The 24,866-nt window shown below is 35.4% G+C and overlaps 5 protein-coding genes across 8 annotated transcripts; all 5 read right to left on the bottom strand.

Annotated features, from left to right (window-relative positions):
- Nucleotides 1-188: 188 nt before the first annotated feature.
- Nucleotides 189-3,336, bottom strand: LOC129315793 (pentatricopeptide repeat-containing protein At4g21705, mitochondrial). Of its 2 annotated transcripts, XM_054959845.1 has the most exons (3): nucleotides 2,951-3,336; nucleotides 2,650-2,751; nucleotides 189-1,850 (listed from the first exon to the last, which is right to left on the bottom strand). In XM_054959845.1, the coding sequence occupies exons 1-3, from the start codon at nucleotides 3,221-3,223 to the stop codon at nucleotides 618-620; spliced, it is 1,608 nt and encodes a 535-aa protein (XP_054815820.1). In that variant the 5' UTR covers nucleotides 3,224-3,336; the 3' UTR covers nucleotides 189-617. The 2 variants fall into 2 exon arrangements, with proteins under 2 accessions (XP_054815820.1, XP_054815821.1); XM_054959846.1 differs by lacking the exon at nucleotides 2,650-2,751 and having other exon boundaries at nucleotides 2,951-3,335.
- Nucleotides 3,337-4,375: 1,039 nt separating this feature from the next.
- LOC129314968 (expansin-A12) lies at nucleotides 4,376-5,913 on the bottom strand. Its single transcript, XM_054958454.1, has 3 exons — nucleotides 5,685-5,913; nucleotides 5,163-5,472; nucleotides 4,376-5,074 (listed from the first exon to the last, which is right to left on the bottom strand). The coding sequence occupies exons 1-3, from the start codon at nucleotides 5,827-5,829 to the stop codon at nucleotides 4,762-4,764; spliced, it is 768 nt and encodes a 255-aa protein (XP_054814429.1). The 5' UTR covers nucleotides 5,830-5,913; the 3' UTR covers nucleotides 4,376-4,761.
- A 2,737-nt stretch (nucleotides 5,914-8,650) lies between these two features.
- LOC129315256 (uncharacterized) lies at nucleotides 8,651-10,613 on the bottom strand. The gene is made up of 2 exons (XM_054958841.1): nucleotides 10,283-10,613; nucleotides 8,651-9,156 (listed from the first exon to the last, which is right to left on the bottom strand). The coding sequence occupies exons 1-2, from the start codon at nucleotides 10,527-10,529 to the stop codon at nucleotides 8,843-8,845; spliced, it is 561 nt and encodes a 186-aa protein (XP_054814816.1). The 5' UTR covers nucleotides 10,530-10,613; the 3' UTR covers nucleotides 8,651-8,842.
- Nucleotides 10,614-11,957: 1,344 nt separating this feature from the next.
- On the bottom strand, nucleotides 11,958-15,839 carry LOC129315811 (3-deoxy-manno-octulosonate cytidylyltransferase, mitochondrial). Of its 2 annotated transcripts, none has more exons than XM_054959880.1 (8): nucleotides 15,492-15,839; nucleotides 14,647-14,692; nucleotides 13,980-14,066; nucleotides 13,771-13,895; nucleotides 13,417-13,556; nucleotides 13,220-13,271; nucleotides 12,991-13,101; nucleotides 11,958-12,330 (listed from the first exon to the last, which is right to left on the bottom strand). In XM_054959880.1, exons 1-8 carry the CDS (start codon nucleotides 15,738-15,740, stop codon nucleotides 12,238-12,240), a joined length of 903 nt encoding a protein of 300 aa, XP_054815855.1. In that variant the 5' UTR covers nucleotides 15,741-15,839; the 3' UTR covers nucleotides 11,958-12,237. The 2 variants fall into 2 exon arrangements, with proteins under 2 accessions (XP_054815855.1, XP_054815856.1); XM_054959881.1 differs by having other exon boundaries at nucleotides 12,991-13,067.
- A 918-nt stretch (nucleotides 15,840-16,757) lies between these two features.
- Nucleotides 16,758-23,998, bottom strand: LOC129315592 (uncharacterized). Of its 2 annotated transcripts, none has more exons than XM_054959414.1 (13): nucleotides 23,438-23,998; nucleotides 21,861-21,973; nucleotides 21,686-21,742; nucleotides 21,490-21,585; nucleotides 21,308-21,378; nucleotides 20,532-20,574; nucleotides 20,271-20,351; nucleotides 20,124-20,183; nucleotides 19,833-19,974; nucleotides 19,481-19,535; nucleotides 19,336-19,384; nucleotides 18,487-18,531; nucleotides 16,758-17,619 (listed from the first exon to the last, which is right to left on the bottom strand). In XM_054959414.1, the coding sequence occupies exons 1-13, from the start codon at nucleotides 23,799-23,801 to the stop codon at nucleotides 17,191-17,193; spliced, it is 1,605 nt and encodes a 534-aa protein (XP_054815389.1). In that variant the 5' UTR covers nucleotides 23,802-23,998; the 3' UTR covers nucleotides 16,758-17,190. The 2 variants fall into 2 exon arrangements, with proteins under 2 accessions (XP_054815389.1, XP_054815390.1); XM_054959415.1 differs by having other exon boundaries at nucleotides 19,481-19,578; nucleotides 19,833-19,883.
- Between the last annotated feature and the right edge of the window lie 868 nt (nucleotides 23,999-24,866).

The following is a 24,866-nucleotide window of genomic DNA, read 5'->3' as shown; positions in this document are numbered from 1 at the left end:
TGATTTCCATACTTTTTTTTTATCTTTTAAATTTTTAAATTTTTATTTTTTATTATTTTAAATCCCTCCATAAATAAAGTACAAAGATCTTAGAGAAGCTTAAAATAATAAAAAACAAAAATGTGAAGATTGAAAACACCAAAAAAAAAAAAAAACAAAGATCAATAGTTAAATACAAACAAAATGCAGAGATCCAAAATTATATTTTTATCATACCTCAATACATTAATATTGATAATAATGTTGATTCCTTACGTTTAGTTCATGAATACAATGTACAAGCATAAATTAAAGAGAGCGATGGAAAAAATGGATTAAAAAGAACGTAGGCACTCCGAGAATTGAGAAACAAAAGAACTTAGGCACTCCACTAATTTTTTTTCCCACAACTCTCAGAATGCTTTCCTTGTATTTTAAGAACTAAATCCAGCTGAAGTATAAAAGTCTGCGTGTGTCTGAAATTCGATTGTCTTCATTAAGGAGGTGCACAAGAAATGGCTCGGTTCTGTTTGTTCAATAGATGTGAGGATCAACCAGACCACCTCTCTGCTAATTTTACTTCACTGCTCATTCAGGTGGCAAGACAGAGTAACGAGCAAAGAATAACAAAATTAATATTATTGTACTTTCGAGCTAAGGATGTTCTCCACTTCTTCATCCAACACTATCCCATCAGCTTTCATTTCCTCTAAAATCCCCCCTACTCCCTCCCCGCGTCTTACATGCACCTTCAGCAAACAGAGATACATGTCCCTATTCATGGGAATCACAGTTTTTATAGAATTTACAAACTCTTCTACTTCATCCACATCTTTATGATCAGAGACCCAGCTCAATAAGCCTGAAATGAGGTCAAGCTTTGGTCTCCAGCCTTCATTCTCAGCCCTTAAAGCCAAAGCCTCCTTAAAGCTCTGAAAGGCCTTCTCCATATCCTGCTTGGCCACATATCCAGAAGCAATGATAGACCAACTATTAGGGGTTGGAGTCTTGCCTTTGCCAATCATGCTCTGGAGCAATGTTTCAGCCTTTTCAATCATTCCCATCTGAGAATACGCAATCAATAGCACGTTTGGCACCCTGAAATCATAATAGTTACCCGATGATTCCCACTCCTGGAGCAATTTTTCAGCTTCCTCAAGATCTCCTAGCTTCACCAGAGAACCCAGCATGTTGATATAGTACTTGTTAATTTGCTTCTTCAATCTGGCTTTCAGCAGATTCCATAGTCTCAACACTGCTCTTTTGTTCTCAAGACTTGTATAGTGTGTAATCAGATGATTGAAAGCAAGCGCATCAGTGCCTGCCTTGTCCTCACATTTCTTCAAGTAAATCAGAGCTCCCTCCTTCTGACCTGCTTTTATGAAGAAGTTGGCCACCATTGAATATACATTCCAGCTTTTGAGAATGTAGCTTTGCCTTTCCATTTCCTCTAATACTTTCTCCATATTCGCAAGATCAGATCTGGCACCATAAGATGTTATGCAAATCCTGTAGCTAAAATCATTTGGAAGCACACCTTCCTCTTTCATTTGTACAAAAACATCAGGGACCTTCTCAAGTTGACCTGTGTGCATATAGAGGCACATTACGTTGTTATAGTCCAAAACAGAAGAATAACCCAACTCCTTCATCTTGTACATGAGGGAAAGTGACTTGTCAACTAAGCGTTCCCTGACATAACAATTTAAAAGAGCACCATATTGCTTCTCAGTTTTTTCTGCATCACTCAGATCTTGAAAATACTTCTCAGCAAGCTCCAGGCCTCGTACTTTACCAATAAGATCTAGCTGCACGGCTTGGTCACCAGGTGAAAATGGAAAAAGCCCTTTACTTCTTATCCACTCAGAAACCTAAGATATCAAAGTTTCAACAGTCATCCATAAGATCAAGCAACAAAACCGTGTAATCAACATTGAAGGTATCTCAGTAATAGTAAAATATCTAGGAATAAATGGGGAAAAAAAAATTCACTCTTCCTTTTACTTCAGCAGTTACTCTTTGGCTTTGTTATGATACCATGCATACTTTTCTTTCATTTCAGATGTGGTCAAAGAACTTTGGATCTATGATGTGGGCAGCTTTTTTAACAAATATTAAACCAACAAGCAAATTCCTTCAGTTTCAAATGTAGCATTCGTGATATCAACAATTCCTAACGAACTGAGAATGAATATCTCAATATGAAGATTAAAAAAAAAACTCACCCCTGTCAAGTATAAGAAAATAGCAATCACCAATCACCTAATTATAGAGAAATTTCCAACCCAGGAATATTATCTGCAGATATGATTTCAATGTATACTGGATACGAATAGTCTTATCCCTATTTATGGATTAACAGAATAAACATTGGAAAACAAACATATTGTTTCAGAAACTGCTCAAAAGAGCCTCGCGCAAACTATTTGTCCAGCCAAAGGGTGCGGTGGGAGTGAAAATGACAAGGTGAAAACTGGCGTTGTATTTGGAGAATATAAACATTGTAATTTCATCAGTTCATTTATCACATTCCTGTTCTCGCCACTACCAACCACACAGTCAGGAACTATCACTTCCGTATAGCTCAAAGCACCATAAAACATTATATTCACTCTTCTTTTCAGTTGTCATCCCAGCAAGGAGGTATAACAAAATTAATACTTAGCTTACAGTTTTCCTCAAATCACTGTTTTTCCAGCATTTTCCCTCGTCTACTACAAATAGTCGATGCAGGCTCCAGCTTGAAATGCCATCAAATTGAACTCCAACTTTCTTACCTCAAATACATCAAACAACCTAAGGACTATGGTGTTACCGCAAAACTTGAATACTCTATATTTAAACAGAGTACGGCTGCTTAGCCATACCTTTGGTTTTCTCAACATTTACCTCATAAACGACAACAAATTAAAAACCCTATTGTTACGCTCAGCGACAGGTAAGAAAATCGTAAGCCGAAAGAGAGACTTACCTCGAGTGCTTGCTTGAAGCGGAGGCGGCCGCGGAGCGTTTTAACGATCTTCCGGAGCTCGATGTCATGGACAGGGTTACCTTCTTGGACCCACTCATCAAGAACAGGGACTAAACTGATTGAAGGGTTTCCCAGAGGAATGATTCTAGAGATGAGGTTTCTTCTGTAAGTAGCAGGCTGCACATTTGCAGAGGAGAACGGTCTTGAAAGTATAAATTTTATTGTCAAGTTCAGGGACTTTTTAAGGTTTGTGAAGAAGATTGTAGTTGTCATCTCCACAAATGCAGTCAATGGGTGTGAAAAATGTTCAGGCAGTGTTCTTGTGCTGCCCTCGGCTCACAGCCCAAGCTAGCCAGTAGGCGGCGGAGTATGATAATAGATTTTACCCCGGCCATGTTTGGGAGTTTTTTTTTTTTTTTTAAATAAAATAAAATGAAATGGTAAGAAGTTTCATGTCATTATTTAAGAGAAATTTTTAAAATGAAGTGAAATAGCTTGGTTGCCTTGCAAGTCATATCTTATCATCCTAAATTAATTTTTCTTGATCCTCTAATTTGGAGGGTTGAGAATGAAATAATATGATATAAATTATTTTTTTATAAAATTACCATCCTTATCTTTCTCTCTTTCACTCCTCTTTTATCTTAAAACCGAATAATTATATTAAATTTAATTTTATAATTATTCTTAAATAATGATTAAATAAAATTATTTTTTCTCTTAAAAAATCCCCCAAATAATGGAATGTCCCACTCTATCGCACTCCACTACATTATATTTTATTATTCACCTTTCCTTTTCATTTTATCATATATTCTCAAACATATCCTGAGTCTCTCACTTGATTGCTAATTTAATAATTTTACATCAGCTTTCAGATTGAATCTTATTATTTGTCATATATTTTAAGGAAAAAAATAACTTTAAATCCTTACATTTTATTCTTATTTTGTTATTGATCTCTATATTTTTTTTTTCAAGTATAAGGACCTTGGAAAAAATAAATATTAATACTGGAGCTGATTTTATTTTTAAGTTTTAAAGGAAGATGTTCCTCGTCGTCCTCTTCCTTAAATTTTTTTGGGTTAAAATTTAGTCAGGGAAATCTTATTTGAGTATAGGAAAAAGGTGGCCCAAAAGCTTGGTTCACATTTACTAAAAAAAAAAAAAAAAGGAAAGAAAAAGCGTAGTTCACGTGGCACTCTCCCGGCATGATATTTAAACAAGAGAACTTTGCTGAGTTGTTTTGTTTTTCCCCCAAACATGCTTTTACTCTGCGATTTTAGCTTAATAATAATTTTGGCCAATAAATATATTTCCTTTGTGGAATAGGAAATATATATTATCACACCTATCTCACAAAAGATTTCCATTTCATATATATGATGCGAGTATGAGGTGATGAAGAGTACAATGTGAGAAATCTAAAATTCCAACCCTTGGCAAAATCAATAATTCAGAAGGATGATTCTTCACCATGCAGTATAACGACAACAAAATAGCGTAACTCATCATGCTCCCAATATTTGGAGCATATATATAAACAGATACATGTACTTGATTTTGCAGATACATATTAAATTAATTAGAGCAGGGGTGATAACATTGTCCCCCAACTTATTCAATCATATGAAAAATAAAAAATAATAAAACATAGATCATATATATGTATCAAAGCCCACCAGCCATAAAAAATTTGGTTGGTTTTGGAGTAACTTGGATCCCCTGGTACGGTGAAGTTATGAAAGATGGGGCTTGCTTCGTGAGACCCACTTTTTTGTATGTCGTCTCTGCTGAATTCCGTGGAATTGTTAGAAGAACTGAGAATGGGAGGAAAAGGTCTGGCCGAAGGACCAAGAGGAAGGGACGACATTGGAGAAGAGAAGAGAGTTGGAATCGGACAAGGTGAGCTTGAAGGAGAGGTTCTGGTTTCGAAGATCCATGCTGGCTTGCCAGTAGGCCCCCCAGTTCCTGTGCATTGGGGCCCACGTTGCTGACCTGGAACCTCTCACCCACACTGCCTGAACCTCTCCACTGCCTCCGACGTTGGATAGCATCACCATGTTGAAGTTCCCTCGCCCCTTCAACGTAAACCTCACTCCCCCTCTTCTCTTGCATCTCACCCTGCAGTGTCCAATAATTATTTTTACATTAACCTTATACATACAGGTGCATGTATATCATCATCATCATCATCATCATCATTCATTACCTGATATAAAGGACAGGGACGATGCCTTCGTTGCCTTGGCGTGCAATGCGAAAGAAAGCAGGCATGGACATGTCGAAGTGATGGTGAGGCGGGTCGCACCAACCTCCGTGGTTGTTCGGAGGGCAGAAGTTGGTGGCCGTGACGGTGACGGTGCGGCCCCGGAGGCACCATTTTGGGTCGGCCCGGTAGTCACACATAACTCGGTAGCATGCACCACACACCTGTCCGCCTCTGAAAAGCATCGTGCTCACTGCTGCTGTGTTCACTCCAAACCCAGCATGAAACGTATTATCGTAACCACATGCTCCTCCTGCCTCATGCATATTTAATCAAAACACCAATTAATTACATATCCTTCTCACATTAGTGTGACTTCCAGAATGGAGAACTAAGAGAGAAAATTCAGTTTCAGCAAATAAATCTGATGTAATTAATAAGGATTTGGATCTCGTCTCCAAAGTTTTACTTTCGTGTGGATCTGATCTCTTTAAAAAGTTAGACATGAAAATTAAGAAGACTTACCCAAGGCGGTGGGATTTTGATCTGCTCCATAGAAGGTTGCATGAGCATGGAGCCAAGGTAAGGCATGGACGTGGGGTGTAGCGGCGCTGAACACAAGGAAAACGAAGCAGAGAAAACGAGAAAGAATGATCATAAGAGGCCCCATGTTTCTGAGGAAACAAACAGAATCGTGGGTACTTCGCCTGTTAATGTCTTGGAACTGGGAAGTACGTGTGAATAAATGCTTTCAAGTTAGTGGCCCGTTTTATAGGCTGAGGAGGCGGTTGTCGGTGATTATAATAAAAAGGGATCTCTAAAATTTCCGAAATATATAGATGGGAAGTTTGATTTTAATGAAACGCGTTTTCCTTACACGTTCTGTCAAGTACGGAGGCAATGTACGGCTGGACGAAGGAAATTGGAGACGGCAAGATAAGAAAGCACATGTTAGGGCTGCATGTACGAAAATTTCCTAAATCTCTCTGCTTTCGGTTTATTTTTGGGAATGAGATCATCTTTAAAGTATTCTAGAATAAAGTTGAAAGAAAGAGAAGAGATAAAGCTATAGGACTCATGAAATTCATAAGTAGACTTGAAAACATTTTCTGACGAATATCATAAGAAAGAGATAAGTTAATAATAAACTGCGTCTACGTTCCTAGTAATGAGCTTGCTTCTCATGTTATTCTCTCCGTAACGTATGACCTGATTGTGAGAAAGAGGCGTTCGACTTTTAACATTCAGATCCATAATACAGGTCGATCCCTGCACTTCAATCTTTCTAAAGCCTAAACGCGTTTGAGAATCAACTTTTAAAAAATGACAAATGGGCAAAAATACTCACACAATAATCAATCAAGAGTATCCAATATCTTAAAGTGAGAAAAAGAATATAAATACCCATAACTTTATATGGATAGGTATAAAAGTGATCAAACTATTAACTTTAATCTAATGCCGTTAACTTTAATTGTTAAATGTTGACTGTGCATGTCATATTTCAGTCTTTGTTGACGTTAATTAATAAAGGGATAAAAATACTCACAAGTTGTCGGCCAAGAGCAAAAACACCCATAACATTACTAGAGTTGGTACAAAAGTAATCAATTTATCAAATTACTTAAATATTAACCGTTTAGCGGACATCTAAATAAAAGTTGACTATTTGTTTGCTGATATACATAAAAAATATTCTTAAATGAATTTTTACAGATGTTGATTGATCATCGCATGGTACTCATAATATTACTTTAATAGGTGTAATAATGATTAATCCGTCAAAATCCATGTCACTAGTTTCTTTCCATGGCCATATATCTTGCCTACTTCCTTTCTCCTCCCTCCCTCTCCACTCATTTTTTTTAATTTGCAAAACTTGATATTCAACATAGTGGAATGAGTTATACACAATTAAGGATTAAAACTAAGCACACCTTCTACGTCGCCCTACCTTAAGAACATTGTAACAACCTTAAGCAATTTCATTCATGATATGTTTAAAAATTTCAAATGGTTTTCGTCCTTACTGCAAGGAAATCAATTTAATTTGAACTTCAATCAAAACAATATTTTCTCATATGATATTCGTACAATGACCGATGGACGTTCAAAGAATTTCATTTGAGAATATTTTTTGTCCATGTCAATAAAAAAAAATGATCAACTTCTGCTTAAATGTAAGCTAAACAATCAACACTTAAGGAATTTGATGGGTTAGTCATTTTTGCACCAACTCTAATAACATTATGGATATTTTTGCTTCTAGCCAATAACTTCATGGATATTTTTGCCCATTTATTAATCCATATCAGCAAAGATTGACACGTGGCATGCATAATCAGAATTTAACGATCAAAGTTAATGGCGTTAGATCAAAGCTAACGATTTGATCACTTTTACACCCACTCATGTAACATTATAGGTATTTATATCATTTTTCTCGTTTTAGAATATTGGATGTCACAGGCTAGTCACTTTATGAGTATATTTGTCCCTTTAGTCTTAAAAAAATGCATATAACAACCTAGAGGTACCAAAGTTCAAAAAGGGTGATACGATGCCCCAACACCAATGTGAGTCCCCAAAATTTTCAACTTTCTGGAGTTCATGTCTGTTTTGATGCTGATGCCAGACAAACCAGGAATTGCACGAAAAACTCATTTTTGCCTCTTCACCCCCAAATCCTTTTTCTTCGGTTTATTTTCCCTTGAGTAATAAGTTCATTATCATTCAACCATTTTCCCTCAATTTTCTATTCTTTCCTTTTTTTTCCCCCATAAATTTTCATTATCTGCGTTTGTAAGGTGGGTCATATAATATATGTTTGTGAACACTACTCGGTTGTTTGATTTGTTTTCAGAACCGCGTCATCAATCTGGAAGGACATGGAAGCAGCTAATAAAGAATGACACCAGATGTTATAACAGAGGCATCTCTTGGGAGGGTTATGTTGTGTGTTACATATGCAACGCTTCATCAATTTCACCATTTGTTTAGAATTTAATTTCTACGTACGGATCAACGATTGCATCATGAATTAACAATAATATCTACATCATTATTAAGTATTAATGAAATCCAATGTCTGTAATTAAAATATTTATTGAGCAAATATACTTAAACCGCTCTCCGGATGCAAAACCAAACCGTTGATGTTATCTGAGTCCCAATAATCCATTTGGTGCACTGATCTAGTTACAAAGGAAGCATATACACTTGGGAGAAATTTGAGAGAAGGAGAAGAGGTTAGAGCAAATGATCAAACCCAAGCAAATGAATTCCATATAATTTCAATCTAATGGATGTGCCAATTATGCCAAGACTCTCGCGCGATAACTCATTTATTATGCATCACGGGACTAAGCATTTTCTTTTTTTCTAGTTATATGCACACACCCCCAAATCCACAATCACTCGTGAGGTTCTCAAGTAAAAGGTAGAAACAAACAGAATAGCTAAATATATGAAATAGATTTAAAACATGAAACTGCAATATAATGGCAACTCAATTTACTTAATATTGATACAATGATAATTATCTTATTGAAAAGAATCCCATGACTATACAGAAGCTTAAGTGAGTATTTCAGTAATCCAAACATGAGACACGGCTTTAGGTGAGAAGAAGCTGAAATGAAAAGTAGCTTTACTTCCAGCAAAGGCCTTCTTTATTTACCACCTCACAAGAATTTTTCTATACTTGTGGTCAATGTTGACTTTGGCACTGCACCTATAACTGCATCTTTCTTCTCACCGCTCTTGAAGATCATCACAGTAGGGATGCTACGAATACCATACCGAGTTGCGGTTGAGGGGCTCTCATCAGTGTTAACTTTGTAACACTTGAGCTTCCCAGCATATTGCTTTGCCAGCTCATCAATAATAGGGTGGATCATACGGCAGGGCCCACACCATGGGGCCCAGAATTCAACCAAAACAGGAGTCTCAGATTCAATAACAAGGGACTGCCAATTTGCATCAGTAACAGGAGCCACTGCCATGTCCCCAAAAAAAAAAACCAAAATATTTTACTTTAATTAGATTCTTCTGACACAAGCAAGATTTGGAAGTGTGAAGAAAGAGATCATTAGGATCCACATGCATCCCTATAATTGAAGTGATGGGAAAGAAAGGCATAATCCTGAAAAGCTTAGATGCTGGATAAATGAAGCACAGTTGGAAGAAACTATTTCAGATTGGAATATCATAGCAAGATCTTTGCAAAGAAAATGCTGACTAGATGGTGCGTACAAAGTAGTATTTTGCCATTAAATCATAAAACCATACTAAGCAGTTCTGAATAATTTGCTCGATAAAATAAACATTGGTCCATTTACAGTGCAACAACAATCAATTATTCCTAATCAGCATCCATCTAACAGAGAACTGACAAGGTCAAAACTACGCAGCTGGTAACTCCACGACAGGTTCACAACAACGCTTTAACCTTATGCCCATGTTCAATAATCAAAAACTCCAGGAGAACTTGAAAAATGTGTCATCTTTGACCATGTCTCTCCACAGAATTATAATTTTATAGAAGAGGCACCACAAAAGGAAAGAATTAAGCACACAATGGCGTTGTTTCTTTTTAGAAGCCGGAGATGATAAGATAAACAAAGAAAGGAAATCTATTTCAGAGAAACTATCACAACAATTGAACTCATACAAAGTGTCATGAAGAAGCAAGTACTCATCTACATCAAGTACGCAACCCTATTAAGCAAATTACTTTCACTTTACTCATCAGATTCTTCAAGCAATTAGTGTCAGTGTTGCACATTTAATGAATTTGGCCATTCCTCTAAATAAGTTTCCATGATCAATAAAAACACTAGATATCTACTTCCAAAGACTGCACCAAACCTCACGGATTTAATCCAATAGAATTCGTAGAATTGGAAACTGGCTTTTGTAGGTAATCAAGCATGTATACACTTTCACAAAGAAGAACCTGACAATAAAATTTACCCTCCAAAAGACTGACAAAGTGCGAATCTTTACTTAAAAGCGATATCTAAGTTTCTTTTTCCATATTCTTTCAACAACCAACCAACCGGAAAATTAGATAACAAATTCAACACAAAACTTCTTTTTTTTAAAAAAAAAAAAAAGTTTACCATCGACAGCGGTATCTTGAGCCTCACACACAACACGGCCACCTCGACGAGCAATCCTCGAGCTGGAATTCAGGGAACCAGCTGAACGAGTAATTGCGATGGGTCTGAGCTTAAGGCCACTGTAGTGCGGCAGCTTAGCTGAGGTCCTATGGCCGGGAAGTGCAGAAGAAGCTGTGATTGGAGAGAAAGTAGCGGAAGGAAGAGACGAAGAGCGAGAAACGGCGATCGGTTCGAGTATGGTAGCCATTGAAGCAGAGGGTCGTAGCTCCAGGGGTGCTTGGGAGTGAAGATCTGGAAGAGTGGGAAGTGAAACAGGGACAGATAGGTTTTGAAAGAACGAATTTTGTTAGGTATCGGATTTTTCTTTTTAAGCTGTGTGGACGAGGAGATACAGGGATGGATCAGGTGGTCCGTCAATTGATTGACGTGGCCCAATGAAGTGGTGCCGCGTCACAAACCGTGATATTTTTCTCTTGATCATCATTTCATTATCCTCAACATGTAACCCTATCAGTATGCAATATTTGTAAAAATATGTATATGAACCCGATAAATCATTTTTCTAAGCCTAAACGCCTTGTCATGCCTTCTTTAAAAAATTTAGATTACGTAGTCTTAAATCATTAGAGCAAAAAAAAAATTATATAAATACATAGAACTCTTTTTAGGTCAAAAGAAAAAAGGAAAAAAGAACTTAATTTAAAATTTTAATTATAAGTATGTCCGAACCCAAACACTGCTGATCCATGTCTTCTTTTCCCTAGTTGCTTTTTTTAAAAAAATAGATTTAATTATGTAATCTTACATTATTCAAAAATGTTTAGTATGCTTTTAGATATTTTATGACTTTATCCAGAACTTTTTGCTTATTTTGATTATCCGTTAACTTATAATGATTTTATTGGCAAATGTAATATTTCTGTTTCATAATTCCTCGAAGACATCATTCGCCGCCAATTGAAGCTCTAGGAACTACTTAATCCTGCTCCACAATATGAATGATAGTGATTTTTTTTTTTTTGGGAAGAAATGATTATGAGTTGTTAATCAAATCCCTCTACCCAATCGCACTATTCTCTATTTTTATTGGTAGAAAAAGTTTAGATGAGTTAGGCTTTAAAAATTCATCAAAATTAAAACATGCCTTCATATTTAAAAAATATTTGCAAAAATACTTATATTTCATCCAATAAAATCTTCACGTCAAAGATGGGATTTAAATCCAATCTAGATGCTCTGTTTTAATATAGAATCAAGAGCTTGGCGTTGATTAAGTCAATCCAGTGACAGATCATTCTTGGTTCAGCCCAAATGCATAATTTAATAGTCAGGGACACCTCAATTCATAAACTATTGGGCGTAAGATTTTTACGAGAACCAATTTTGTAAAGCGTTTGCTGCCTTCTCCATATGCGTGTGCTCATGAAATTTTCGTCACAGACATTGAATTCCAAAATTAGAAGCAAATTTAGATTCAGGATGCGAACCACTAAAAGCATTTGGAGAATGAGGTGAATTTAACTGTTATCTATGTAATGGTTGCACCAATATTAAGTAATATATAAGACACTAATGCAAGCTATATTGCCTGAATTTTGGCGATAAATGCTTTCATGAACACGGATGATGTGATCGACACTGCTTAGCCAAGAATACCTTAGCCTTTTACCACTGATAAACGAAATCAAGGAAAGATAGTTCTAAAGAAAAGAAAGTAATTCTCAACCTCTTATAACAATTCACCGCATGCATCAAAGTTGAGGACTTGAGAGTTGAAATTCCCGTTCTTGTTTTGTACTACATGAAAACCTAGTCAGTCCTACTAGGATGCTAATTATGTAATATAACCTGTAAATCAAAACACTTACACTATGTTGAAAGACATGCGAGAACAAATAAAAGCGGGGGAAAATTACAAAAATAACTGCACGTAGATGAGCTCATGGAATGTAAGTTCAAGACAAGTTTCTCTCGCGCATAAGAGATTCTATCTTGGCAACATCTTCTGGAGTGTCAACACCATGAGCATCGTGATCCACTTTGATTATCTGAAACAGGTCATGAAAGTTCACACAGGCATATACTAATGTTGATGTGCAAAATATATCATATCATACGGCTAATTAGCTCCATCAGATGCTTATGATCAAAGGTAAGAAAAATAAATTATCCCAAATGTCATCTAATTTCTAGAACAGCATTTACTGAATTGAAAATTCAAAATTATATGCATTGGCCTTGCACCATTTAACCCAAGGGTGGAACTCTTTAATAACCGAGATAAATCACAAATACATTACTCTCCTTGAACAACAATACCGATGCATCTCGAATGCATTTTGATTCCCAACCCAGACCTAGATTTGCAAAGTTATAAATAAAAGCTATAATGCCTGCATTCCAGATTGCCGCTAAGTGCGCACATAACACACAAACAACAAAAGAACCCTGTCCATATCCAATAACCTATTCTGGTTGTCGACAGCTGACACATCTAAGGCATTTTATAGACCATGCAGAAAACTTGGGGAGCAGATGGTGTAGGACACCTGACAGATTTTAATGGCAACTGGACCTGACCTTGTTAAATTTTAACTTCATTTGTTTCCCGCAACGTGATTATATAAAATGAGTCAGAATAAAAAAGTAAAAATTTTGTCAGTGACATAAAGATAAATCAAAATGGATCTGTACCAAACTTTGGGTACCTTCATCTTATAGCCATTCTCAAGGACTTTAAGCTGTTCCAAATCCTCCTCAAGTTGCAATGGAGTGGGCTGAAGATCTGGATATATTTTTAGAAACTTCGTGTCATAGCTCTGGCAAATAGGTATACAGATAATTAGTAATTCAAAATGACGAAAGTAGCAGTAGTAAATAACAAGTTGCATTTGATCTTATGATGACCACTTTTTTCCGAGTTTCCACTTCGGTTACCTGAATTCCAAGGTGAAGCAGATAAGGAAACCGTGGATTGATTTTCCCTGACCTGCATAATTTATACAGACATGATCCTTATTATTGGAAATGTATTTTTTGCGGCAAATTTGTACGTTAATTTGAAAAGAAAGTTGTACTGTGAATGAAAAAAAACAATCGGGACCAGAAAATAAAGATGTTAATTATTCACTTACTTGTTGAATGGGATCAGTCCTCGCGAAAAATAAATGGCATAACCATGATTATCTACAATACATTTCACTCGGTTTGGATCATTTGCATCTTCAGGTTTTAAAGATGTGACTGCAGTGCTAAACACTGCATCTGGAGCTGCCTGCAGGAAACATGATAAACTTCAATGTAACCACAAGGACAATAAATCCAGTAATGACATGTTCTTCCAATGCGAAGATAAGATGTACCTAACACTATATTAAGAGCATTACAGATAATAATCAGCACCTAAGGCAGGGATACATGAAACCTTTGATTACAAAACATCTCTGTCTCTCCCGTTTTAAAAAAGCAAGTGAAAAACAATATCTTACCTGTAATGCTTTTACGATACCATCTATTATCTCAGGGTCAACAAGAGGCTCATCACCCTGAATGTTGACAACAATATCATATTTTTTCTCAAGCTTTTGAAGGGCTTCATTACAGCGCTCAGTACCTATTAAGAGTAGAAGCATGAAATATGGCCCCAAAATATCACGGCCTAAAATGGCAAAATATATTAAGGAATTAGTCTGATTACCATTTCGACAGGATTCTGATGTCATTATGACATCAGCTCCAAATTGTCGACAGCAGTCAGCAATCTTTTCATCATCAGTGGCCACAACTAAGACCAGAAAAAAACTATCAATCAGATCAAGAAAGCATCCACCATTTCCTCAAACAGATAAAAGAAAACCTGTCTTTAACACAATCCAGTTCAAAGCTTGATGTTCGGAAATTCATTAGCCAAAATAGTCAGAAAGGAAAGCAAGGCAAAGCAGTAAGATACTAGCAACATTGAGTAACTTCTAGCCTTAGAAAGCCCACCGAGAGCCTTTATATTGAACCAGTGAAGAAACAGTGACAACGGAAATGAAATGTTCACCCACCCAGTTCCAGGATGGGCGAAGGCAAATTGTCTCTGTTCAATGTCCCTAAAGTGCAACACATACTGGGCATACAAATGATAATGCAATTTGAACTGAATGATACCTTAAACCGAAAAGGGAAAAATCAACATAACTTATCTACGCTTTCTGCAGCTGTTCGTGCTAATAATGTGTGTCAGAAAATCAGACCTACTAACGTGAATAGTTTCAATCAAGGGAATTTAGTCATTTTTTCCACTTTCAGGGATTCACGTAGGCATTCTAATTTAAATACTATTTATGACGTATTACAATTAGTCAGGCATGAAGACCTACCAACATGATCCAATGTAGAAGCCATTTTTGCCCTTTCCCATGTTCTCTGTAAAATTAAGACAATTGACCAGACGCATCAGTTTTGACTGAGAACATGAAACAGAGAGAAAATCACTGAAAATAGTAAAGATCATAAAAAGGTGCTGAAATTATTAGTGGCAATGAGTTTATTATGCATAAACAAGGTGCTTAAAAATTCATGATAAGTGCAATAGCTGGGGGAAAAAAATTTAACGGTTTCTGTATAAACAATCACGTGGATTACATGCTTATTATCATCATTAACCAGATAAAAGTGTACCAATATATGCTAAAGTTCATCCAATGGCAGCACAGTTGGCAGCTAGTCCAAACGAACTGACCATCAATACACCTTGTTTCTTTTTCAGAATTCAGGACACCCAAAAAGAACCCGAACAAATAGAATGGTCCTCATCAATTTAGCATTGTTTGAGAATCATTATGCATAAGTTTCATTTTCCCGATCTGGCTTCTCTATGCATCTGATTTTTCAATATGGAAATTCAACCAGGATTTTATATTAAATCAAGGGCTTGTTTTCCAGTGCCCCCAAATACGATTTAACGCCAATTACTTCCTGATAATTATACGATGAACTATATGGGGAAAAAGAGTTTGCTGAAACATAAGTAATATAGGACAGAAGGATGGATCAAAGAAATATCACTTAAAAAACAAAAATCTTCACTTTCAATTGATTTGTAAAGCTATCGTTCAGCACCTTGCATTTCCTAAGACTACAGTCTGAACATCAAAAATTATTTTGCAAAAGGAAAAAAATTGTGTTCTGCATAGAGGAGAGACAAAGGGATGCAAGCGAGTACCTGGATCATGGGCTTTCCAAGAATGTGAACAAGAGGTTTGCCCTGAAAACGGGACGAGGCGAAGCGGGCAGGTATGATGCCAACGACGCGGCTACGAAATTTCTCGAATCGATTGAAGTAAGCGCGAGCACCGACAGCAGCTGCGATTGCAACTCCAGCCGCAATGCCATGTAAGATCCATAGCTTAGCGTTGTTGGAAGACTCAGACGAAGATGATGATGAAGAAGAAGGTGACGAGCAAATAGCCATGGGCACTTACGGCTAGTTTGGTTGATGAATGATTATTCTTTTTTCGACTTCATCGGTAAGAAGACGGAGAAAGTCTATCTGGAAATCGTGGTGATTTGTTGTCTATGATCTGGCTTCATGAAATTATAAAATCACCTTTATGTTAATTACATTAATAATTCATCAGCCAAAAAAAAAATTACATTAATAATTATTTTTTAATTGAGATTTAGAATTTTTTTTTCCCGGTACAGAAGGAGACATAGCATGTCCTAACCACCACTTATCTATAAATATTTTTTTTTATACATGCCACTTAACCCTATATTATCTATATATAATAGAAAAATATAACAAATTATAAATTATGGAACGGGTAATTTTTTGAGGTTCATGTAATGAACATATAACCCAATGACCCATAATAGTTTCTCTTTAAAAAAATTTGCTGGTACCATGCTACCATTCAATTGTTGAAGCTTCGAGTTATTGACCTAGAGGGAAAATGCTTCACGTGCAACTTCCGCCCACCCCTTCTTCTGTTACTTTTTTTTTTTTTTAAATCACATGCAAACACTTGTCAAAAAAAGTATTTATAAACAAAAACTAATAATAAATCATATTTAAAAAAAACAAGCTCATATTCTCATTTCAATAATAATTTATTTTATATTAATCCTTGTGAATAAATTTTGTGTGAAATCCTTAAACGAATTATCTCTTTTTTTAACCGAAATGTAAGTTTCTCATCATTATGTGCTTAAGTCTGAAATTCACTTTCACGAGGGATCAGGTCAAAAATACATATATATATATATATATATATCACAAGGGAATTTTTTTTTTTTACCAGTTTTGTCATTACCCAATTAATATCTAAACATCAATGGATACGTCATGGGATTGAATTAAAATTAATCAAAAAAAAAAAAAACAACTCACATTTCAATGCTTATATAATTAAATTGTTTAAACGGAAGCAGAGTTAAAGGCCATACACTTCATCGAGACGAAAAATTACAGAGTGCACAGCAAGCAGAATGCGACGAAGAAGCCAATAAAATCATAAATAATAATTGACGTTATGATACAGATGTTTTGGTCCATAAAATATTATAGAATGACATCATCAACTCCAAAGGACATGACTCTTGTCCCTCATTTTACAGCCACTACGCTTTTCATTTCGCTTCTGTTCCTAGAAATGCACAAGCTACTCTAAGTAATAGGACGTATGACGACAATGAATTAAGAACCTACAAATATCAAAAATTGTCGATGTGGATGCCTCTGGGAAAACTAAAAGCTCGCATCCAGGAGTCATTTGAAATGACTTGGGACTTCCAGGTGCACAAGTGTGCCTCACTCTAGCTACTGTTACACGGACCAGATTGAGATCTATATGCCTCATTTTGAAGGTTAAAAATCTCAAAACACTTGAGGTCAACTTTCAAAACAAATTATCGCTTCATCATGATTTTCTCCTACTCTTCTTCTTACTGCCGTTCTCTTTCCCTGAGACATTCTCTTCATTCCGCACCATTCCCAAATGCCCATTTTCTTTTAGCTTCTTTTTGGGATTTTCCCTAAATGAAGATTTTCTCTTCTTCCCTGAAGTGCTTTTATCCCCAGCAGAATCTCCTCCCCGAGGCAAGGATTCTTCATCATCAATATCCCAGTTACCTAAGATATCGTGATCTCCACATTGTACTTGTAATGGCTCGCCTGCTCCGGGAAGCAAGGCAGCAAAAGTTACGTCCCCATTTGAACCCCCCTTACGCTCCAGCAAGACAGGGTCTGGTCTAATTATAGTTCCAAGAATACTTCTTTTAGGGCCTAAGCTCAGGATGATATTGGGATTGGTCAGCGTTTTGAAAGCCAGCCCAAAAGCTGACCTAACCTGCAAAAGAGCTAAATTACAGTCCTGCCTGGCAGAGAAAATCGGCAAGTATACCAATAAACCACATTGCTCCAGTGAAAAGGATGGGTCAAGAGGAAAAAGGATCGGTCAGTGAAAAAGATAGGTGCAATAGTTTGAACGTTCAGCCTTCAAACCAATAGGAAAAAGGAAACAGACTAACAGAGAGCTTTGCAGATTAAGTTTGATGCAACCCCATGCCAGCCATTCAAACAGCATTTAAATTTCTCACAAAATTGTGCAGCAAATGAAGATAGTTTTCCAGCATTCATAGGTAAGCATGCCGATTTAAGATAATGCAACACAAAGGGGCACACGATTCCCAACAAACTACCAGGGTAATAGGACATGATCAAAGGGTAAAGTGGAGCAAAAGTAAGGTACCACTCAAGGGTTATTATGTCAACGACTTTCAGATATGTATATAACTTGCAAGAACAAAATCCCCATAAGAGAGCGACTAGTTCATGAATTTCATATTCCACAAAAGACTGTCATAGTTTCAGGGAATGACATAATGAACCATACATCTAAGGGGAAAAAATAAGCAAGGATGAGGAATAGGAAACTCAATGCCATCTTAACATAATGACATTTAAAACAGGAAGATTCCATTTCCCACTTTCTTTTTTTAAGATAAATTCGGCTTCACCAATTTATGCATTAAAAATTATCCTCTAAAGAAGTCCCTGTCTGTGTTAGAGTTCTTGTTCTTTCGGATGTAACTGGGACTTCACTTCCCGGTATTAATGTTTAGGATGTAATCAACCCTTGTTTACCCAGAAAAAATTATTTTCTAAAAATAATATCATACACACCATGCACCAAGAAATGGGAAAAGAAACAAACCTGGAAATAATTATACGAGTTCTTTCCAATGTCATTCTCGGCTGCCTAAGTCAGCCAGAAGGGCAACTTTAGTCAATCAACCACGCCAATAATAATAACCAAAGTTTATAAAACCCAACTAATCATTGATCTGTTCAATGGCTCGGCTGTAATTGAACCATAATCGAAGTAGCAATACACTAAATACTTTCAACTTTATACATTAAATATTAAATTAAAAAAGCTATTCCTACTAAATTTCTTGACTTTCATCCATAATTATCTATTGAACTCAAAGCTGTCAACTAAATAATCCATCATCATAGCATTTATTAAGTAAATATATAACTAGTTATATACAAGAATAATGCTTACTCAACATTAGACTATTTTTTTTTTTTTACTGGTCTTCTTTTTTACCTGCCCTGTGAAATTCCAGATCAGTTCTAGCACCAGTTCACTAGTTTTGATGGATTTACTCCAATTTTCATAATAGAGATAATAAACAGTGTCTTTAAAAACAGTCACGTTACAGCATAACTTTAATTTGTATTTAAAAATTCTTTTCAAAAAATTTGTAAAAAAGTTACTATAAATAAAATAGAGGAGGAAAATTTAACCATAAAAGCTAGAGTAAATCACAGAGATCTCCCAGAGTTTTACTTGAATTAAACAGATCAACCTTTTAATTTTAAAATATGCATTTTAGTCTAACCTTAATCTTTCTTTACTAAAATACTCTCCATCAAAGAATTTTAAATTAAGGTTAATTGAGGAGATTATAGTAAAAAGGGAGGGAGGGGTACACAACTTTTTGTTTCAAAAAAGCTGTTAGGACTGAACAAAATAAAACGAATCTTCAATGAATACCTGGGGATCCTCAATTGCCAAAAGACTCGGTCGACCCTTGTTTAAAAACCTGAGAAATGAGAAAGGGAAATACATTATGTTTAATGCACAAGATAGTCAGATGTAACCAATCACCTTGCAAACATATGTATATTCTTATTATTACCCTTTCTTGCTCTTCAAGAAAAATGTGCCTGTCCCATTGCACGAGACACCAACATCTGAAGTGTTCAATTTACGTCCATAAAAATCAAAAAATTTCACCTAATTTTCGACCAAGAAAAAAAAAAATAAGATCAGAGAATCCAAATGTAAACTTTAAATATACTCCTTGCTTTGTGTCCCCCAAAGGGGGCTTGTAAACACAAATTCAAATTAGGACTATAATTCATACTTTTTTAGAAATATTGGCAATATTGAAACAAAGCAAACTAAAAACAGGAAGAATCCCTCAAGACACCCTTTAGCTACCCATTCACACCCATGAATCAAATAAAATTCTGTTCAAAGATACATACCAAAAGGACTCCCAAGTTGTGTTCTGCAGATACTTGGCTCTCTCGGACATTCTGTAGCACATACAATAACACCATGTAGGAGAGCAGGATAAATCATTGGGAAATGAATTGTCAGATGTTTTATGCAGTGCTCAATAGTACACTCCACTATTCAAGAAAAAAGACCAATTCATGATTTATTACTGTCGGCCAACAGGTAGAACATATGCTGAATGAGGTAGCTGCATGTGAACACTGATAAGCAAGCTAGAACCAAAGAGAATGTTAAAAGCAAATTTTAGAATCACTTACTCGTAGCATTGCCATAAGCATGACGAGGAGAGCATAAGAACCAATCCCACCAGAATATACCTGCATAATTAAAAAAAAAAATCTTCAATCAGATAAACGAGAACACGGATCACAAGGAGAGGGGAAAAAATCCAAGTGACCACAGACCTCATTTAGTTCTCTTTGCTGCAAGAACACTTTTAAAATCAAACATAAAGGCCGTAATGGGGGCCATCTAGCCACTGCTTCCTGCAAGGTCAACCATAACAATAAATCCACATGAACAAGCATCTAAAAATGTTCCATAACACAGAATAATCAACCCTCTCGCAGCCACATCAAAGACTATCATATACTCTCCATTTGGGTAAAGCAGAAAGGTGGGAAAAAATCATATTCAGACCAGAAGGTGGAAAATAGTGGACAAACCTGAATATAATCAGCAGCCTTGGGTCCATTATCCACATCAAAACTGAACCACAGCATATAGAGTCAGTAAGAAAATAATATTAAAATGGATTTCAAACTTTGATTGCAACTATTTGCACAATAACGAGCAATATGACAATCCAAGATGGAGATAATAGAGGCAACCATGCATCTATAAATAAGAAAGCAAGCAAAGCATCTGTATCAGAATAATATGGGCATGGCTTGTCAAACTAATTTTAGTGACTGGTATGATAAGATTACATAGTATTGTGAGATTACACAAGCCATTGCCTATAGGCATCTGAGAATTATTAAACTTAAATGGAGAGAAAAAAAGACTCCTAATGGAACTGCAAATAAGGCAAAGTGAATCCAGATTTTTGATCCTCTAGTATGTAACTATTATATCCTACCAAAGGGCCCTGGGAGCTTCAGATGGAACATGCGTATCACGCATGGAACAAAAATCCATCCCATCCCTTAATATGCAATGCAAGTGCACAAAACCATACTTCAGTATTCTTAATGGAACTTCCTTAGGTCAATATTCGACAGCATGCTTTCATAATTAAATAAAGTTAACAGAAGATATAAGTTGCAAGCTAAACAGCTCATCTAATATCACATATGCTGAAGAGAAGTAAAGAACACATTCAACTATTATTAATCAGATTATATGAAAACTCCATCAAGATGAGAAAAAGAAAAAGAAAAGATATAATGATAAATCAAGAGAGTAATTTTAGAACCCAAACTTAAGGAGATAAGTATACCTTATATCAAATGAAAGACCACTTTTCTTTTCAACAAATTTAATAATTGGCACTCGAGCCTTTCCAATGACCTGTGTGAAATTGGCAAGAAACATATCCAGCACATAATTTTTAAAAAAAAAAAGTGTTGATATATTTTCTCAGCCATGACAATGCTCATATTTAAGCTGAGAGAGCCAGACCATGATATTTTTCGCCATGCCCCTCTGTGAAAATGCCCGAGAAAGTGCATTTAGGCCAAGCTGTGGACTTGGCAAGCCTGCCTTCAGAATCACAACCTAAATTGAAGGATTAGACTAAGAAATTTGATCACAACAAAGCAACTTCAAAATATGAACAAGTTATATATTTTAGTACCAGAGAAGCAACAAAACTTACATCAATATCACTAGTTGGAAGATATAGCCCAGTCCTGAAAGACCCAAAAACTTCAACCTGACAGTAATAATTATACGCAAATTCACTACATCTCAATACTCCACATGAATGATTAAACTCAATGCAATAATAACGTCAATAAATGGAGATAACAAAAGAAAGCAATTAGCAATACCTGGGAATGAGGCCATATATGTCTTATCACTTGAAACACAGATTCTATTGCCACGTCACGTGCAGCTTTTTCTTCCAAAGTAGGTGACAAAAATTCACAAAAATCTACTATCTCTGTACACCAAATATTCCAAGACACGTTAGAAAATCAGATAGAATAAAATATTACTAACACTTTGCACTAAACAACTTCCTCTCACATTTCATGCCTTGTCAAATTATTATCCACCTGTGACCAAACACAGGATTTACAGAAGCTGAAGCCAACTCACACATTTAAGGGCTTATTATTATCCTCAGACTATTTACCAAAAAGAATATTATCATCCTACTAGCAGGTGTATGTTTAACTGCAAAGTACAACTTTAATAGAATAATACTCCCTCCAGTTCACAAAAAAAAAAAAATTGTCACTTTGAAGATTTTGTGATCTTCAAAATATTTGTTGCTTCAGAATTTCAACAAATTATTAGTTATTATTTTTACTATTTTACCCTTCACCAACAAAAATATTGGTAATTAGGGTATTCATTTTAATAGAAGTACATAACAAATACTCAAATAGGGTATTTAAGAGAGTTTTCAAGTCGAACATTTAGTAAAAGGCTATTAAATTTTCGCTATAATCCAAATTATTTAATGATTTTCTTGGTCCGTATTAAAAAAACCCAAAGTGACAATTTTGAGAACCAGAGAGCATAAATTCCAAAAGTATCAAACATCTCGAGTCTAACAACAGCAGCTTCCAACTGTCCAAGATTTTAAGTCAAAGGCTTCTATTTTCTCTCTTAAACTGGGTAAGATTAACTCTCTCAAATTTTGCCAGAAGCTTAAAAAGTAACTCTCAGTTTGAGAAATCGCTTTATGAAGGAAAAAAATTGCAGTAAACCAGTCCTTGATATGATAAAAAGACTAGAAAATCTAGATAGGTAGAGTAACTGGAGTTTAGAGGAAGCGATGGTATTACCGGTCACCTTGTCTAGAAAGGAAAAAAAGAATGAAAACAAGGATGAAATTAAACATCAGTCGAACCTGAATCCAAATTTTTCAATAAAGTCAGTACTCAAATGAACAAGACCTTGTAATATTTCTGAGTATAGTTTTGCAAGTTGCACAGAATTTTTTTCCTGCCAAACGTCACAACTAAGATAAAATTGCATCCGAATTCAAGTTCCCTCGCCAGAAAAGGCCTAAGTGAGGCTAAATTAGTTTTACACAAGCCTCAAGGGAATATTCTGCAATTTAGAAATCCCCCTTAGTTTTGCACATGGAAATATAAGTACTCCCAACCTATCTATTATGATTCTCTTCATAGTAGTTCCCTCGCCAATTTGCCCCCAGAATAAAAAAAAAATTCAGTATAGATTTTATTTGTCTGGTAAAGAAAAAACTTGAAACTACTGAACCTGACAATAATATGAACACAACGGAAAGGAGACAGTCAAAAGATAAGATCAAGGTTATAATCCCAAGCAAATGCAAATGCAAATGCTGCCAGCGTCAACTGTTTTTTTTTCCCCTTACGGAGAAACAAACCCAAAAAGTTTTTTTAAAAAAAAAAAACAGTCAATTAGATACCTTTATGCAGTTGAAGCATGGGACTCCTGAATTTGCAGTTTCCGCGAAACCAGCTGCTCTCAAGCTTTGGCTCAGACACGAGAGCCGGCGTCTTCGGCTCAGTAGCTGCAGCTGGTTCAGGCAATTGGAAAGAGAGGGATTCTCGCTCAGAAGCCTCATCAGTGCCAACTTCGAGAGAAAAGAAATCGGGGGCAGAAGTCTCCGGCGAAGGAGATTGAAGGGTCGACAGAGAAATTTCGTTCCGGAAAACAGTATAGGGCTCTAGTTCATCGGGAACTGGTGACTGGTCGGGGGTTGAAAGATAGAAGGGACTCAGGGTCTCGTAAAGTACGGATTTGGGGGTATCCAAATTTTCTTCCTCCATTGGAGATAACAACCAAGAACTTGAACAGAGCAGCAGGCAGTATTATGAAAATTAGGGTTTAAGGTAGGCTCTGAAGAATAGTCACGCGTCAGTTCAGTAAGACGTTGCTCTCGCTTCTTCCCATCCTAGTTTCCTTAGATTCTTCCCATCCTAATTTTATCTTTGAAGATGTCCAGACTTCAGAGACCGAGTTGACATCAAATTTTTTCCTTTGTAGAATCGATGGGATAATGGTCATTAATATACTTAACATAAAATATATATACAAAACCAAAATAAAATATATTAAATATATTATTCATAAATTTTTTAAAATAAATATTTTTTTAATTGTTGCTCTCTTAATCTTTATATATAAAATATTTTTTATCACATCACACAAATTAATAAAAATTAATTATTTAATCAAAAGTACAATAATATTTTAATGTTGCCTTTAATTATTATAAATAAAAAATAAAATTTTTTTTAAAATAAATTAATAAAAATATTTATTTTTTTAATTTAATAAGACTGTGATAATTTATTTATTAAAAATATTTTAATAACTTTTTATATTTAAAGATGGAGGGAGAATATCTAAAAAATCAAAATGAAAATAATAGTTTTCACCCCAACCCACCCCATTAGATAGCATATATCATTAATTATTAATATATATAATAAAGTGCGTTTATGATACTGTTCATTTACAATTAAATGAACAGTTTCATAAATGGTACTATGATTTTTCATTTATAAATGTAGGAAATTTATCATTTATTATTTATATTGTGTACATGTATCGGATAATTAATTGCATGTAACATATAAATTAAAAAAATAAGTGTGAAACTCATAATAAAAAATGTTTGTAAATATGAGTCTCGCAGAAAACAAAAATATGCATGAGATCTTTTTTTTTTTTGACAAATGTAAGAGATTCATCGGTTGTTGCTTGTATTTTGTATATGTATTATATAATTAATTGTATAAAACATACAAATTTAAATAATAAATTATAAAATAGAATATTTTATTTTTTAAATTAATCAACTTATTCCCATTCATTTTATATGTAAGTAA

The sequence above is a fragment of the Prosopis cineraria genome, unplaced genomic scaffold, assembly GCF_029017545.1.
Source record: "Prosopis cineraria cultivar Desert tree isolate PC_DT_omini unplaced genomic scaffold, ASM2901754v1 PC7, whole genome shotgun sequence".
Lineage (NCBI taxonomy): Eukaryota > Viridiplantae > Streptophyta > Magnoliopsida > Fabales > Fabaceae > Prosopis > Prosopis cineraria.
This window is presented reverse-complemented; position numbering and strand designations above follow the sequence as displayed.